Source organism: Pungitius pungitius, chromosome 15 (assembly GCF_949316345.1).
Source record: "Pungitius pungitius chromosome 15, fPunPun2.1, whole genome shotgun sequence".
Taxonomy (NCBI): Eukaryota; Metazoa; Chordata; class Actinopteri; order Perciformes; family Gasterosteidae; genus Pungitius; species Pungitius pungitius.
The window spans coordinates 6,565,798-6,580,415 of record NC_084914.1 but is presented as its reverse complement, the minus strand read 5'-3'; the positions used below and the strand labels follow the sequence as shown (position 1 = coordinate 6,580,415).

Genomic DNA, 14,618 nt, shown 5'->3' with positions numbered 1-14,618 from the left:
TAACTGTGTGGCACTGACTAGATGGATAACTGTATATGACCACGTAGTTCTCTTTGAATATATAGAATGTGGGTAATTTCCTATAGTATCTGGTGTCGTATTTTCTAAACACACGTCTGCAGTTACTCAACGCAGACTTTACTTACGTATTAATACTTAGTGAAAAATATATGCTACGTCGGCATAGTTTTAGCCTTTTGTGTGTAGGTCAAAATGAAGTAGACTTTATTTAATGTAAAGAATGAATCTTTCTTCATCATTCTAATTCTAAAGCTCACAGTTGAGTAACGTTAGGGTGCTTTACCCTGAGCAGTGTGCCTCAACACCATCAATGTGATTTAATTCCAAGCACTCATGATATTCTACTTTGTCAATATACCTTTTATTGTCTGTTGTCTGTTTCTTAAAGTTGTTCTTCTTCTTCAGGAGTTCTTTGACCATGCAAAGAAGCTGTGGGACGACGAAGGAGTGAAGGCATGCTTTGAGAGGTCCAACGAGTACCAACTCATCGACTGTGCACAATAGTGAGTCCAAACATTTAAAGACATATTGTGGTATGGTTTTTAAGCTTTGGACCCTTACACGGTCACACAAGATTGTTAATGAGTGAATCCCCCCCCCCACCCTGCTCTGTGTGTGTTCTTTATGTCATGTTTGAGGTGTGTGTGATAGTGCCAAGTCATATATGAATATGGCTGACATGTGTTTACTCTTGGCGTGGCAAGCACCGGTTGTATTCTTCCTTTCTGAAAATGATACAAATATCTCCTTGTGACCATGCCGTAATCACTGGAATTGTATTGATGTAACATCCGCCCTATTTATAAAGCTTTAATAATGCTGTAATCAAAATAGTGTTGCTGACGGTGAAAACCTACCTGTGGAGTTGAGACTCCACACTAGCGCAGTGTCGCTAAGGCTGCTCCAAAGCTATGTGGGTCAGGATTTGATTTTGGTTACTATCTATATAGAGTTTTTCCTAATACAATTGTACTCCAGATACTGTGGGTTAGGAAATACTGATAACTGCAGTGTGGCAAGGCGCTGAAACTGATGCCTCATTGCACGGTGCCCCAGATTGTATGAGGCTCCATCTTCACCCTGGGCCACCCTGGTGCTGGTCACACACAACAGAGGGTCCCTGACTTGCCAGTAAAAGGAAGTTTGGATATGCAAAGTGACTCACTGATTACGGTGCTCTCCTTTTGACTTCCTCTCTGACTCACCTCTGGATTCACATTTAAATATGAGGACATTTAGAAAGGTAGAGGCTCAGGCGTGCAGCCCACTGGAAGTCGTCCCCTCTTTCTTCCACGGTTTGGCTCCCCTTTATCTCTCAGGGTTCTGTCAAAGGAACGCTTTATCAGCGACTGGAGATACTGTCTTGTTGTCAGCAATCTGTGAGCCTGTGTTACGCAGACGTGGTGTTGAGATCTTTTAAAAGTGCCGTAGCACGTAGACAAACAGTCTCTGTACTCTGCTCGGGGATATCTTCCATTTCTTGAACATAAATTTGACTTCGGGTCAAGTCTTCCCCTGATTGCCCTGCCTAAAAGCAGCTTCCATAGAAAAGAGAGAGATAGTCAGGTGGTGGTTGGAAGAGTCACATGAATCTGTAAGGTGGAGCTGTTACAGTCCAAGGCCTGTGTTTGTCTTTGCTGCTCCGAGTCAGTCTGTGTGCAGGACGACTGCATAATATGCAAAAAAAGCATCTTATGTTTATTTTAGTCCATATTCCAGTAACATGACACCACGTAATATGCTGGTATCAACAACATTTAACATCTTCTTTCCTAATGTCCCTACAGCTCTGTCAATGCAGTGCGCTTCTGACTGTTGAAATAAGAGAGAATATTGTATTAACTGAAACCACTGAGGCTTGCAACTAGCTGAAGCACAGAAAATACAGCCGTCCTGTGACATGAGTAAACATTAACAGAGTGGAATGCAGACAGTGGGACGCATACACTATTTAAATGGCGCTTTATATGTGACCTTTTTGGTCTCGGAGTCCATGTATTGGTTTTCAACTTGGCGGATATGCTTTCTGGCTCTGTTATAGCCAGCCCATTTCCTTTTTTGCCTGAGAAGTTAAAACAGATTTACTCTGTTCTGTGCTTAATTGTTTGTTTGGTCTCACAATTGTCATCTCTGATCCCAACCCGGTTCTCTTGAATATCATTCATTCTTTGATTACTTCTCTCCACTGCCCTCCTGCCTGTCCTCCTGTCGCCGTCTCTCTTGCTGTTACGTTGCTGCTCCTTATTGGTTAAGGGCGGGTGAGCAGTTGCATGTTTGGCCAATAAATCATCATCAAGCTAACAAATCTGTTTTACTGGTGTGATAAAGGAGATAAAACATTATAATAAGTTACAGCTTCATTTTGTCTAGTGTACAAGGGCAAGAAGTTGAGTTTTCAGTCCCCAGTGATGGCGTCAATAATTATGAGGGTGATGGCTCTCACTTTTTATGTTTGTCATTTTGCATTTGTCCTTCTTTAACGGGAGTTCAGCTGAGTGACAGTTGTTGTGTTTTGGTTCCAAGTGCTTTTCCTTTTCTAAACAAGAGAGTGTATGTGTGATGTAGTGCAATGAGTCTGCTTAGAATTCTCCTTGGAATATAATAAATCTGTCCCAATTCCTTCCATTTTTTCCAAGGAAAAAATCTGTGTTCACATTTCAAATTGATTTTGATATCTCACATTGCAATACGCCTCTATTATCAGTGTGTTGGATTGAGGTCTGGAATTTTTCAGTGCGTGGCCGCTCACTTACTTTCTCTCTTAGTTTTAACATCTGTATGAGCTATGTGGCCTCCATAGATACTCTATGCTTCATAGAAGCTGGCTGTGTGTAAACGCCCTCACACACACATACACACACACCTACTGGTGTTTTTGACCACTGAAATACATGAACTGTTGTCAGCTACTACCCTAGAAGCAGTGAAACACTAGCAGAAGGCATTAGGAGCCGACTGGATTGAAAGGAAGGGAGCAGAGGTCATAACTGTGGACTCAGGCTGTATTGAAACAAACTTTGTATTGTTTGGAGAATGGCTGTTGTGTTTTTGTTTGGTTATTCAGGTTCTATCTGCTAGCTCGTCCCTTCTCTTCATAGTAAGCTACTTTTGAGTAGCGCCGCCCCGACCCGCTCTGAAAACCTTACCGCCAGACTAGGAAGCTTTCATTTTGTCTTCCACTTTTCTTCTCTACACCTCCTCTCCTTTTCAAATTCTTGTTAACTACAACACAAGACTGTGGAAGTTATGTCTTAGATCATTCAGAGTATATGTAAGAGAAGGTTGGCCAACACAAGACTATTTGTAGGAGAAACAGACTGGCAGGCCGCTAATCTTACATGTTAACAGTAGAGGTTTTGTCGTAAAAATCACCAAACACGATTGCTTGGTGACGTGGCATTTAGATTTTGTGATGGCAGATTATATACCTCTGCCTTTCCATCTGTGTTGTCCTTCACAGACCTTGTTACATTGGCAGATATTTTTCCAGCAGGCCTAACTATGGACTTATGGACGGCCGATTGGACAGAGGCACAGGAAAAAAGTATGGGCCGATGGCAAGCGCTTGTTATGCCAAAGAGCATGTCCATATCGATGCTTGTGGAATCCTGTCATCCATCGATCCGCCCTCTGCATTGCACATTTATACGTTTTAAGAGCACAGATATGGGTCTGTCAGTTGATTGATTATGAGCTATTTTCAGCCGCGGCTGGCTCGTTCCATTGCAATGCCTTGGATGTGACAGCAAAATCAAACACTTTTTCACACGCAAATCTGAACTGCCAGGCATCCTGCTTTTTAAAAATGTTTCTTCCTGTGGTAAGCGTTGCAATCCCCGAGCAAATCTGACACAATTTGTGACATAATTGATACACAAAAGTAGTTATTACTGCAGTGGATGTTTGTTATTCAGTGTAAGAAGCCGTCTGGGCTGTTGTAGAGCTCCCCCGGTGTTTGTCGTGGGAAGCCTGGATCCAGCAGCAGGTACTGGGCCAGAGGAGAGCTACACGGGATGGAGCTGGAGTGTGAGATTGTAGCTGAAATGAAATGAGGCTATGAAACGGCTGAGCGGTACAGCGGGGGATTTAATCCTGCAGTGCGAATGAGTCCTGGGACAGAGATGGCGCTGATGCCGGGTTAGGTACAACAGCCTTTTTTTTTTTAATGATTTAAAATGCTGTACTTCCAAAATGCATTGAGCTACCAACCATAGCCTCCCCTCGATGATGTTGAGTCAATGCGCCTCTGGGTATAAGAGAGACACCGTGCTTTTTTGTCTACAATGCATTGTGTTCATTGTAGTTTACGAGTATGCTTTCAGTGTTTTGCTGTTGAAAAAAAGTGATGCAGATAAGAAATGTTGAATTGATCTACATGGATACTATATAGCCTAACACCATTAGAGGTAAACATGTACTTTTTCATCTGCAACTACGGATACTTCTTCTTTTTTTGGAGGATTTAATCATTTTCAATGTCATTTGTGATGGTACATGGAAAAGCTTTGGACCACTGTCTTACTATTTGTTGGTACATAACACGATTCATCAATTAAATAAGTGACAAATCAAATGATTAAAGAATTTGTTACTGGTAAGAATTTTAAATGGGAATCATAAACTTTTTAACCTAGAACGGAACTGATTAATGCATCAAATGCGTCACATGTGTTACACGGCACAGAGCCCAGGATAAGTCCTAATGTTACGTGGTGTAGTTGGTCCTGGATAGAGAAGTATGGCCGTGACCGTACAAATTTCCAGGAGATGGGACCGCAATAGACTCATCTGAGGCCGGCGCTGGTTCACGGCTGGTGCTGGAGTCGGTGTTGGGGCTGGGGTGTAGTGCTGGTCACGGGACTCTGTCACCAGCCGGGGGGCCACTGACACAGTCATCTGGGGCAGTAAAGTGCTAAGAATGACCGCCATTGTCAGCCAGCTCCGGCCCCTGAAGGCCCTACAGAAACAGGGGATATGCTTTGCAAACAGTGGATCTCCTCAATAAGGAGCCTCTTCTGTTCACAGAAAAGCCCGGGAGAGAGATATTAATACACAGGCTGCATGTCACTGCTGCCTTTTCCTGTCACCAATAGGTTGCTTCATTCCTTAATGTTTAACTGCTTTGATGATACGCAGTATGATACCAACAAATATACAAAGTCAACGTAATATGGCGCTTGCGATCCGAACGGTACAGCCCTGGGTTCGCCGGGTGCGTGGCGGTCACCCGGCAGGCCGTACGCACTCCAGCGGCGGGCCGCACTGGACGGGCTGCCGGACACCGTGGGGGGTCCGGTAAAGGCTGTAAAGGGAGACACACAGTGATCCATTAAACCAGCGCGGCTAACTAAGAAGCCTCTAATGCATTTATTTACATATGCCATTTTAAATTCATCTCATAGCACTTGGTTATTTTTTAGCTATATTTCGATGTGGTGTATACATTTACTCAACTTGCACTACAATAATGCTAATAATTCAATGAATAAGCTTCAAGTGAACATGGGTATGTGTTTCAAAGTGTGTCTGAGTGTGAGAGCATGAGTGTGTGCATCTGAGTGTAGTATGGAGAACAAGTTCTGCCGTTAAACAAATACTGTTAAATTTTCTGATTTGTATTTTTATTTATTTTTTATAAATTAGTATTATGCTCAAGGAGCAACCTCTATTTTCGGAGGGTTTTTTGCAATGTGAAGCTTTTTAATGCTGTTTTTTTATCCAGTTAATTGAAAAAAAATAATCATTAGTTGGAGCCCTAGTTGCCAAGTTCTTTTTTTTTAACACATTTGATATTGTGTTAAACTTCATCCAGTGTGTTGTTGAAGTCTCACATGACTCCAGAATGAAATCGGAAATCACTGTTTTTTCACTTTTGCACCTAAAAAAAGGGTGAGGGAGTCTGTTAGATAATCAGTGTGTTGGAGCAATCTAATGACTCTATAAAACTGAACTGAAATACGAGGATGGTCGCGTATGGAGGAATGAGATATGAGCTAATCAGAAGCAATTTAATTAAGTTAACCACTTTGGTACTTTATTGTTTGGAGCACACGCCCACCGATATAACGTTGCCATCGGCTGTGATATTGCCCCATCCTTGGCCTGGACCACCTCGGCCACGGACATGTTGATGTATACGCCATTGGATGCCACTGGAGCCATTACGTGGTCATGTCCCGCTCGAAACTTACCCACGGATTTCGGGAAGTTGCCCCTCTTCCATCGCCCATGTGCGGCCGGACGTTTCGACCCGCCTGGTTGTAAGCCCCTCAGGGCCAAGCAGTACACCAAAATGTACATACAAAGAATGATGAAATGGCTTAATCCACAATAGCAAGATTCTTGTGTCGCCTGCTAAAATCAGATGACACTGATGTCAGCTGACTGAGGAATAATCAAAGAGGGCACTATGGAAGTGTGTGTTTGGTTATATCCATGAGTGTGTGTGTGTTTGTGTGCATGATTTCTGAGGAAGAGGAAGGAGTGGTTTCGAGCTGCACCGTAGAATCCAATCTACTGGAAGCTCAGTGGGACTCCATCTACACAAACCACTGTCCTTAAGGTTGTTAGAGCCCCCTGTGGGACCAACTCTCTCTCTCTCTCTCTCCCCCTCTCACCCACTTTCCCTCTCTCGGTCTATCTATTCAGTCCTCTCTCGAGGCCAGAAAGTAATGGCGGGGAGGATGTTGCAGAACACATGTTGTTCCCTAATATGAAGCGCTCACCAAAATGTGTGTGTAAATCCAACACTTGGCGTCTTTGAGTTCATCAGTAAGGCCCGAGATTTAGCGTAACTTGAATTGTTAATGGCTCCTTCTGTCCGTAAGCTAAGTGTTTAAAGTACTGCGGATGTCGTTTGAAGTTGTAGATGCTGTTTTTTTTAGAAAGCTTTCAGTCCTGCCTGGGCATTTTGAAATAGTTGAGAGAGAGCCTAAAGCTGGTCGGCATAGCATGCTACATGTCACAAGATTAGATACACTGCCAGTGTGTTTTCATTTAGTTTCTAGGCTCTGAAAGCCTCTGTTTAGTTTAGAAATGAGTTGGATCCCATTTGAAAGCAGGCCCTGCTCCATTGAAAATACAATTAATAATTTGATGAATAGATCTCAAATCTAAAAATACAGTCACCACGATTGTGTTTTTTCGGGTTGAGTATCTCCCTTTACATATCAAATTAGCAAAATTGAATCATGTTTAGATTGTTTGTTGGTCCTTGTTAATTGTTACTGTCGTCTCTCTGAATGTTTAATATGAACAGCGCTGTGGAGGGAAATGGAAATTTATGTTCCACTTAAAGAAGGGGAATTGTAGCTATGAATAGAATTTTATTTTTGGGTTAAAATGTGCGTCCATTTTAAAGGACAGACAGAGACACAGCGCGAGGCTGGTGAATGGCGGATATCTGCGAGTCTGTTGCTGTGTGCCGACTACACGCACACGTACAGTACGCACACACACAACCACATACCTTTCTCTCTCTTGTACACACACACACGACTGTTGACCAGGAGTGTAAAGGCACAGACTGCTGGAGGACAGCAGTGGCGCTGCAGGTTCTCTGCTCAGAGATTGTGGAATGGTCGTCCATAGCCCCCCCCTCGCCCCCTTCTCTTCCTCCTCTCTCTCTCTCTCTATCCCTCTACACTGAGGCTCCCCCTCCTCTCTCTCTCTCTCTCTCTCCCCCCTCTGTCGCTCACTCCCCTTCCACCCCCCACCCCCCTTTAGAGCTTATGTAAACTAGCTGTGGAGCCAGGGCAAGCTGAGGCTATTTTTAGCAGCAGCACTGCAGAGCAGAAACTGGCGGAGGGTCACGTGTGTGCAGCCGAATCAAAGGGAGTATCCCGGCAATGCGCTGTAAACAAAGGGAAGGTCAGTAGCAGAAGGTGAGACACAAAACGCCTCTGTGTTGGTTTTGCGTGCGCGAGCGTCTACGCACTGCCTGGCCATACCTGCTCTTCTCCTAAAGCCCTGACATTAAACAAATCATTGCCAGTGTACGAATGCACTCATATCATTTCCTGCTTGCTCTGCCCCCCCCCCCCCCCCCCCCTCCGCCCTCCTCCCCCACTCACACACACGGCACAACCATTTCTGCTACTGCTAGAGACCGAGTGGCGGGGAGGAGGAGGAGGAGGAGGAGGGGGGTGAATTGATCAAAGCGGGGTTTGACACGCAAGGAGACATTTTGCTGTCTAATCATGACAGGGGCTCCCAGCTCCACTCTCTCTCCCCCCGTCGCTGCCGAGTCCTGCTCACGGTGAGCAGCAGCAGAAACCACAGGACAATGTCTGTTTCGCATTGACATTAACGTGTTTTGCATCACATGGGCGGCTTTCGAATCCTCAGCGGCGGTTTGGCCTGCATGTGTGCTGTAGTGACTGTTGCTTAGCCTGCAGGCCTGGCTAGCAGCGAGGCTAGCAGTTAGCCGGGCCCAGCCACACCCAGGCAAAAGGTCTCCCTCTAACTTGGCCGCTAGTCAAACAAGCTTCAACTTTCACCTCTTGTGGAATGTGGGCGATGGGGGGCACAAAGTTATTTATAGAAAGCTTTTATATTTTTCTGTCACAGCGGTGTGTTTGCCAAGACAGTTCTAGCTGCTGGCTGTGTCATCAGGATAGTCTGAAGGAGGTAGCTTGGAGGCTAACTTAAGTAAACATTTGGCTCTAGCATGAGGGCAGATTGGTTGGATGATTTATTGCTGTTGTCATTTTTAACCTGAGATTCTGCAGCTTTTTTTAAAACTTACCAGATAGATAAGGGGTTCATCTTAAAAACAAAACAATACGTTATGTCAGGGGAACATCCGGTTCCTCTCGCGGTTGAGGTTCTCGACCGTGATGCTGAAGTCTGAAACAATATTTATTTAAAAATGTAATTCCAGTCCACTTCTATTGTGTTTTTTCAGCTGCTACAGGTTAAACAAAGGTGTAATGTACTTACATGTTCTTTTGTGTTACTTCCTAGTTTGCCTTGCAATTTCTGCTGTGACAGTAACACCCAGAAACATGTATCAATCCATTTTGATTATCAACTATCATCATCATCATTTTAATTAGTATAGTTATTTCTTAATATCCCAAAATTCTAAGCCCTCTCAGAGTTGACCGTTTCTCTTTGTCGCATGTGACCAAAGGCCAGCAGCTCCTACAGTGATGTTGTTAAAGGAGGAATTAAAATATATACAACGTTAAAACGTTTGTGGCTTGAACGATGCTAATTATGCATTCAGTGAAAAGCACAATTAGAAACCCACACCACCTGTATCTCTAGATGACCTCTAGCTTATAATAAACAGAATGTAAAGACAGCTTGATTTTGAGTTGAAGGGATCATCACTTGCAACTAAATAGGAAGTGAGGAAGTGTTGGAAATGATCTCTACCATATTTTAGTGTTGTTAGGGGGGGTTGAGAGTGGAATCTAAGTGGATTTTATTTTTTCATTCAGGGTTACAATTGGCTAAATAGCAAGTTGACCTATGTGGGCTGTACTACTTTTCTCACCTGTTTGTTGGCAAAGTGATGACACTTGTCACTCAATTATTCCATTAATCACCAACGTGGGGTGGATGTGTTACTTTCTCCATAGAGGTTGTTACAAAGCTGTCCGCAACATCACCACCACAGTTTGATGATGCCACTTGACCATAAAGAATGCAGTGGTTTACCGAAAGCTATTGACGGCTCCGTAACACTGGTAACATTATTACTAACTTATTAATCCCCACGGTTAAGCCCTCTACTCCATTAACCATGTGCATCTAATTCATCACTGCATACTACAGAAGACAAGACATTGCATTCCTCCTCCTTGCTGAAAATGTGACTTATTTTTGGTTGTGTGCTTGAGATGGTGGCACTCTTGAATAATCTGTCTTCATAAGCCTAAATTTGCTGTCCCCTCCAACCAAAGACACACACACACATACAGTGACACACATACCATGTAGAAAGCCAACACAGTGCATGGTTCTGCTTTGTGTTGATGTATGGGAGAGTCTGGGAATGGAAGGATACAAGTGTGGCCTGGCTTGGGAAGAGACAGGGGGATAGAGAGAGAAAGCTAAAGAGAGAGAGGAGCGGTATGGACCGACTGGGGTTGCCATGGGAACCCAGCTGCTAAAAGCAGGCAGGGTCAGTGTGGAAGAGAGGCTGTGTGCAGCAGGAGCAAAAAGGATGCCACCCGGAGGCCACTTTGTGAACTACACAAACAGCACACAGGCCTTGACAACTTGAGTTCTGCCACAGAATATGCATGTTTAAAGGTGGTGAATACAATTAAAAAAAGGCATTAGCTTTTTCTTTAAATGGAAAAATGAATTATTTTGCGTGGATTTAATTTATTTCCAAGCGCCACCCGGTTTAGACGGCACGGCTCAGTTCAGGCTTATGCAATCTGCACTGCTCGGCTAGATTCCCCTGTCTGATATTTATGGTTATTGACTTTTGATTAGGGCAAAAGAGGAAAAGCTCATTTTCACTGGGTCACCAGTTGACTTCCAAGCGGAACAACTAATTTGACATGGAGGCTTTGCTACTCAATATTGCTGATTAGTCTATTTTTGTTTTGTTTTCTATTTTTGGCACTGACTAATTCAGTAGCCGACAGATAGCATTATTGATGTTGGGCCTCAACATTATTTAGAGTAACCTATCGGATAATTTCACTGTGAGAGGCGTAGCTGGTAGCTCCACTTGGGACCCGGTTCAGACCTGACAGAATCCTTGTGTTCCCACTGTAACTACACAATTTTGTGGGCTGAGTCTATTGTCATCAGGCTTAATGTAACGGTCCACATAGACATTGAGCAGATACAAAAGGGCACTGCAATGTATTTTACATTTTTATACAACACTTTTCAAAACCATGCCTTGATGCAGGCCTGGAAGGCGAATCGGTGGCCCTGAGATAAAGCAGGCACTTTTGTTTACACAAGATTTGGTTTGACTTTCACGAGTGTCTCCGTTCCTGCTCCTATATTTAGGAAGTACCCACTGAGCCGTTGATGGATTTGTCTAGTTTCAGATCCATCTCCCAAACTGCACAGTGTTCCTGTTTGGATGGATGGGGTGAACCCCGGGGCTCAGATCTTTCCACCAGGTGACCAGGATCCTGCACAGCTCCACCTCCACCTTGTCTTTCTGTGTGTGCGTGGGTGTCTGTGCGTGGGTGTGTGTGCGCGCGCAGCGGCGGTTCTAAAAGTCGGGCAGCCTTTGATGTGCGGTCCGGCTGGGTTTGTTGGGCTACTGGGTGTGTTTTGTTAGACCAGACGGCTGAGGCAAGAAGGAAAAGTGTTTTCATATTTGATCACAATTCCAAATCTTTCCAAAAAGGAATCATCAAAGGAGTGCTTATTTTTCATTCATTGATCCATTTTCTACTCATCTGTTATATATTGTTTAAACCGGAATGTCTGGTTGTCAGGAAATCACAAAACAAAAGTATCTGTTTTGTGTTAAAAATCAATTGCTTCCTAATCAATAACGAAAGTAACTGTTAGTTAAAGCCGTTGCAAATTGAAATTATGATCCTGTTCCCTTTCAATGTGTTTATTTAGTGTGCTGTTTAATAATGAGGAGTCATTGTTGTTACTGTCATGGTTCTGCTTTTGTACTTCCCTGAGGTAATTTGTTTGACAACAGTGTGGTTGGTACAGGGATGCTCTGGAACTCTTACTCTTACTTTAGGTGGTGCTCTTTCGTATTTACATCAGCAATGCTACAGCTATGTTTTAATCGCTGCTCTTGCTTCGATCGCTTACCTATTTATTCCAAATGAATGTCATGATAAAAATAAAAAAAATTAGCTGCAGTAAATATAAGAGAAAAAAAGATGTATGATTGGACATTTGAATACAGCTTTTCCAGCTAGGAAGAGCATGACTGGCCTGCTGCCGTGTCCAGCAGTGAGTTTTAAAGGACTGTCACCAGTCAAATGGAGACTAAAGTGAAAGTCCATTATGCTGGCCTGAGCGCTGGCCTGAGCCGTTCAAAATATGGAAACTATTGATCGGATCCTCTGCTCTGCTAATTAAAGATGGTCCACTATTTGTAAAAAGTCAACCCAATTATCAAATGAGCACATGAGGCTGCGAGCTGTTGTTGGTGTGAAGGTTGCCTATCTGTTGGAGCGGACTTTTTCCCGTCTCATTTTTTTTAAAATGTCATTTATCCAAAACCTCTTGGACCGCACAGCGTGATGCATTCCGATTGTTTGCAATATTGAAAAGAAATTGTAACTCTTTAGGTCACTTCTTTTCCAGTTGGCTACTTTTGCAGCTTCTATTTGTATTTCAACTGGTTTGTTTATTTGTTTGTGGTGGCTCTCTGAAAAGCAACCTAATTCGAACAAGAGCTTGTAGCATTGTGGTTCAGCCAGAAGCTCCAGTGGAGCGGGGTGACCCATGTCCCCGAGACTCTGTGTGAAGGGGTTTTAATGCCCCTCCCACTCCAGTACCACTACCGTCTTCCCTCTACTCCCTCTTCTGCTCAATGGGCAGTGACATGTGACCTGGACCTTGTGGGTCCTGAGGTGTCTACATTCATGTCTATGTTTTATGGAAAGATGAGTCCCAACAACAACAGGAAGATCAAGCCAAGTCAAGTAACACTGTCCTCAACAAAGACTATACATAGCATCACAGACTGGCCTGGCGGTGCAGTGCAGTCTATTTTAGCTAAATACAGGGACAACCCAGCTGCACAGACAGAAAGAGAGGGACTCTAATAGTCAAGACAGTAAGTGCAGTTGGCTTTTTTTTTCATCCTACTTGCAAATTCTGTGCATCTGGCATGGACCAGTAAAAGATAAATGTGAAGTTACAGCTGGATTAATGCGGTTTTGAACAGAAAACATAGTGGAAAAAGCAATGTTAAGCAAATTGATAAAAAATAAACAACCATATATTAATGTAGGCATACTGAGAACAAAGTCTGAATCCTAGTAGGTGTCAAATCCACAAATATGACAAAAAACGGACCACATCACATAGCGATCCCTGATGCCAGTGGTCAGTTCTGGGAAGACATTGGAGAGCCCAAACCAAACTGCAAGTTTCTTTGGGCCTGAAAACCAGCTCCTCTATTTGTAGAGCTGGAGCGGTACACCTATGGCCTCTCCAAACTGCACCCAAACCTTTTGATAAGATATACTTGCTAATTATTTTTCCTGGATCCAGGACCCTAGTTCTTTTTTTATTTCCTGGCTACAAGGTCTATTTTTGGCTCTCCAGTGCTCTACCAATAGTACTTTTGTCACATGGTGGTCACAAAGTGCTCAGTAATTATAACCTAGCTGTGTTTCTGCAAGGAAGGCTGACTAAACACATTGTCGCAGTGGTGAGGCGAAAGCAGGAGATTTCTGTAGGTTTTGTTGATGTCTTTGTGTGTGAATCAGTGTCTGCTCAGGGGAGACGAGTGTTGATGATACTCGACTGCGTGTCGTTTTAATAGGTTTGCTGTATGTGTTCGCCTCGGTTCCCAGGAAGCCTAAGCTGAAATGTGGATATAATTGTGTAATTTGCTAATTGTGGTGCCTGAATGATGCCAACGTAAATCTCTGCATGTTGCCGAGTGTGACTACAGATTTGTGTTACTATTTAAAGATAAGAAGAGAATTTGCTTCTCTGTTTTATGTGATGATAAAATGAACCATAACAGGCATATTGATAATGCAAGGTTGGACTTAAGGAAAGTGGTGGTGCACATGATGTGGTCCTCATGTGTGTCACTATCTTTTGACATTTTTTGACAATGAATTAACCCGACCCCGGATAAGCTGTTGAAGATGGATGGATGGATGGATGTCTGCAGCCTTATCGGTTAAGGTGGAGCATACAATTTTGTCATGAATGTCTGACCAAATCAGAATTCTTTTGGAAACCTGCATTATTTACAACATCTACTAGGCTTCTTTATGTTTTCACTGTCCGATCCCCCCTGTTCAGGGGGGTCGCCAGCTGTATTTAGTTATTACTGACCTCTAAAGACAGTGGTTATCATGTCAACTTTGGTATTGAATTAAATAATTACCCGGGTAAGCAATAGGGTGAAACTCCATGTTGTTTCTTTCCCCTTCAATCCTCTTAATTTGATGAATGAATCTGAAACTTCTCACAACTCGTCAATGAGCGAGAGGATTGTAAGGAGTTATCGCTTGCTTTGCATTATTAAGCAGGTCTTAAACATTGAAGGTAACGCGCGTCCAAAGGTCCATTTGTAATATAAAGACAGGTGTGGAGAATGGTGGGTGTTTTTCTTACGCCTGTTAGTCCTCTGGTCAGCTCGGGAGTGACTTGGCACACATACAAGATCTGGTCAATAAGTACATAATGTTGTGCGCACTAAAATGAGAAATAAGGAATTTATAGATGCAGCGTGCATTTGTCATTTCTATGAGTTTGTGAAAACTAAATTAACAAGCCAACAAAAGACAGAAGTGGATCTTTTTGCATAACATTTGATCATAAATTCTCCTTTTTCTTAAGTCTCCTGCACCCCTACATGCATCTACTGTGTGTGAGAAAGTCTAGTGCTCCTTCAGAAATAGCCTTACTTCTGCTTTTGTGTGCACCGCGAGAGGCAGAAATAAAGTCGGTGT

At 43.3% G+C, this 14,618-nt stretch overlaps 1 protein-coding gene across 2 annotated transcripts in view; it reads left to right on the top strand.

Moving 5' to 3' along the window:
• Nucleotides 1-14,618, top strand: part of LOC119208791 (guanine nucleotide-binding protein G(olf) subunit alpha) — a 37,523-nt gene that overhangs the window by 15,899 nt on the left and 7,006 nt on the right. For both annotated transcript variants that reach the window (XM_037457815.2, XM_037457816.2), the window contains exon 5: nucleotides 427-524. In XM_037457815.2, the coding sequence (XP_037313712.1) occupies nucleotides 427-524 (98 nt within the window). The remainder of the gene's footprint in view (nucleotides 1-426; nucleotides 525-14,618) is intronic.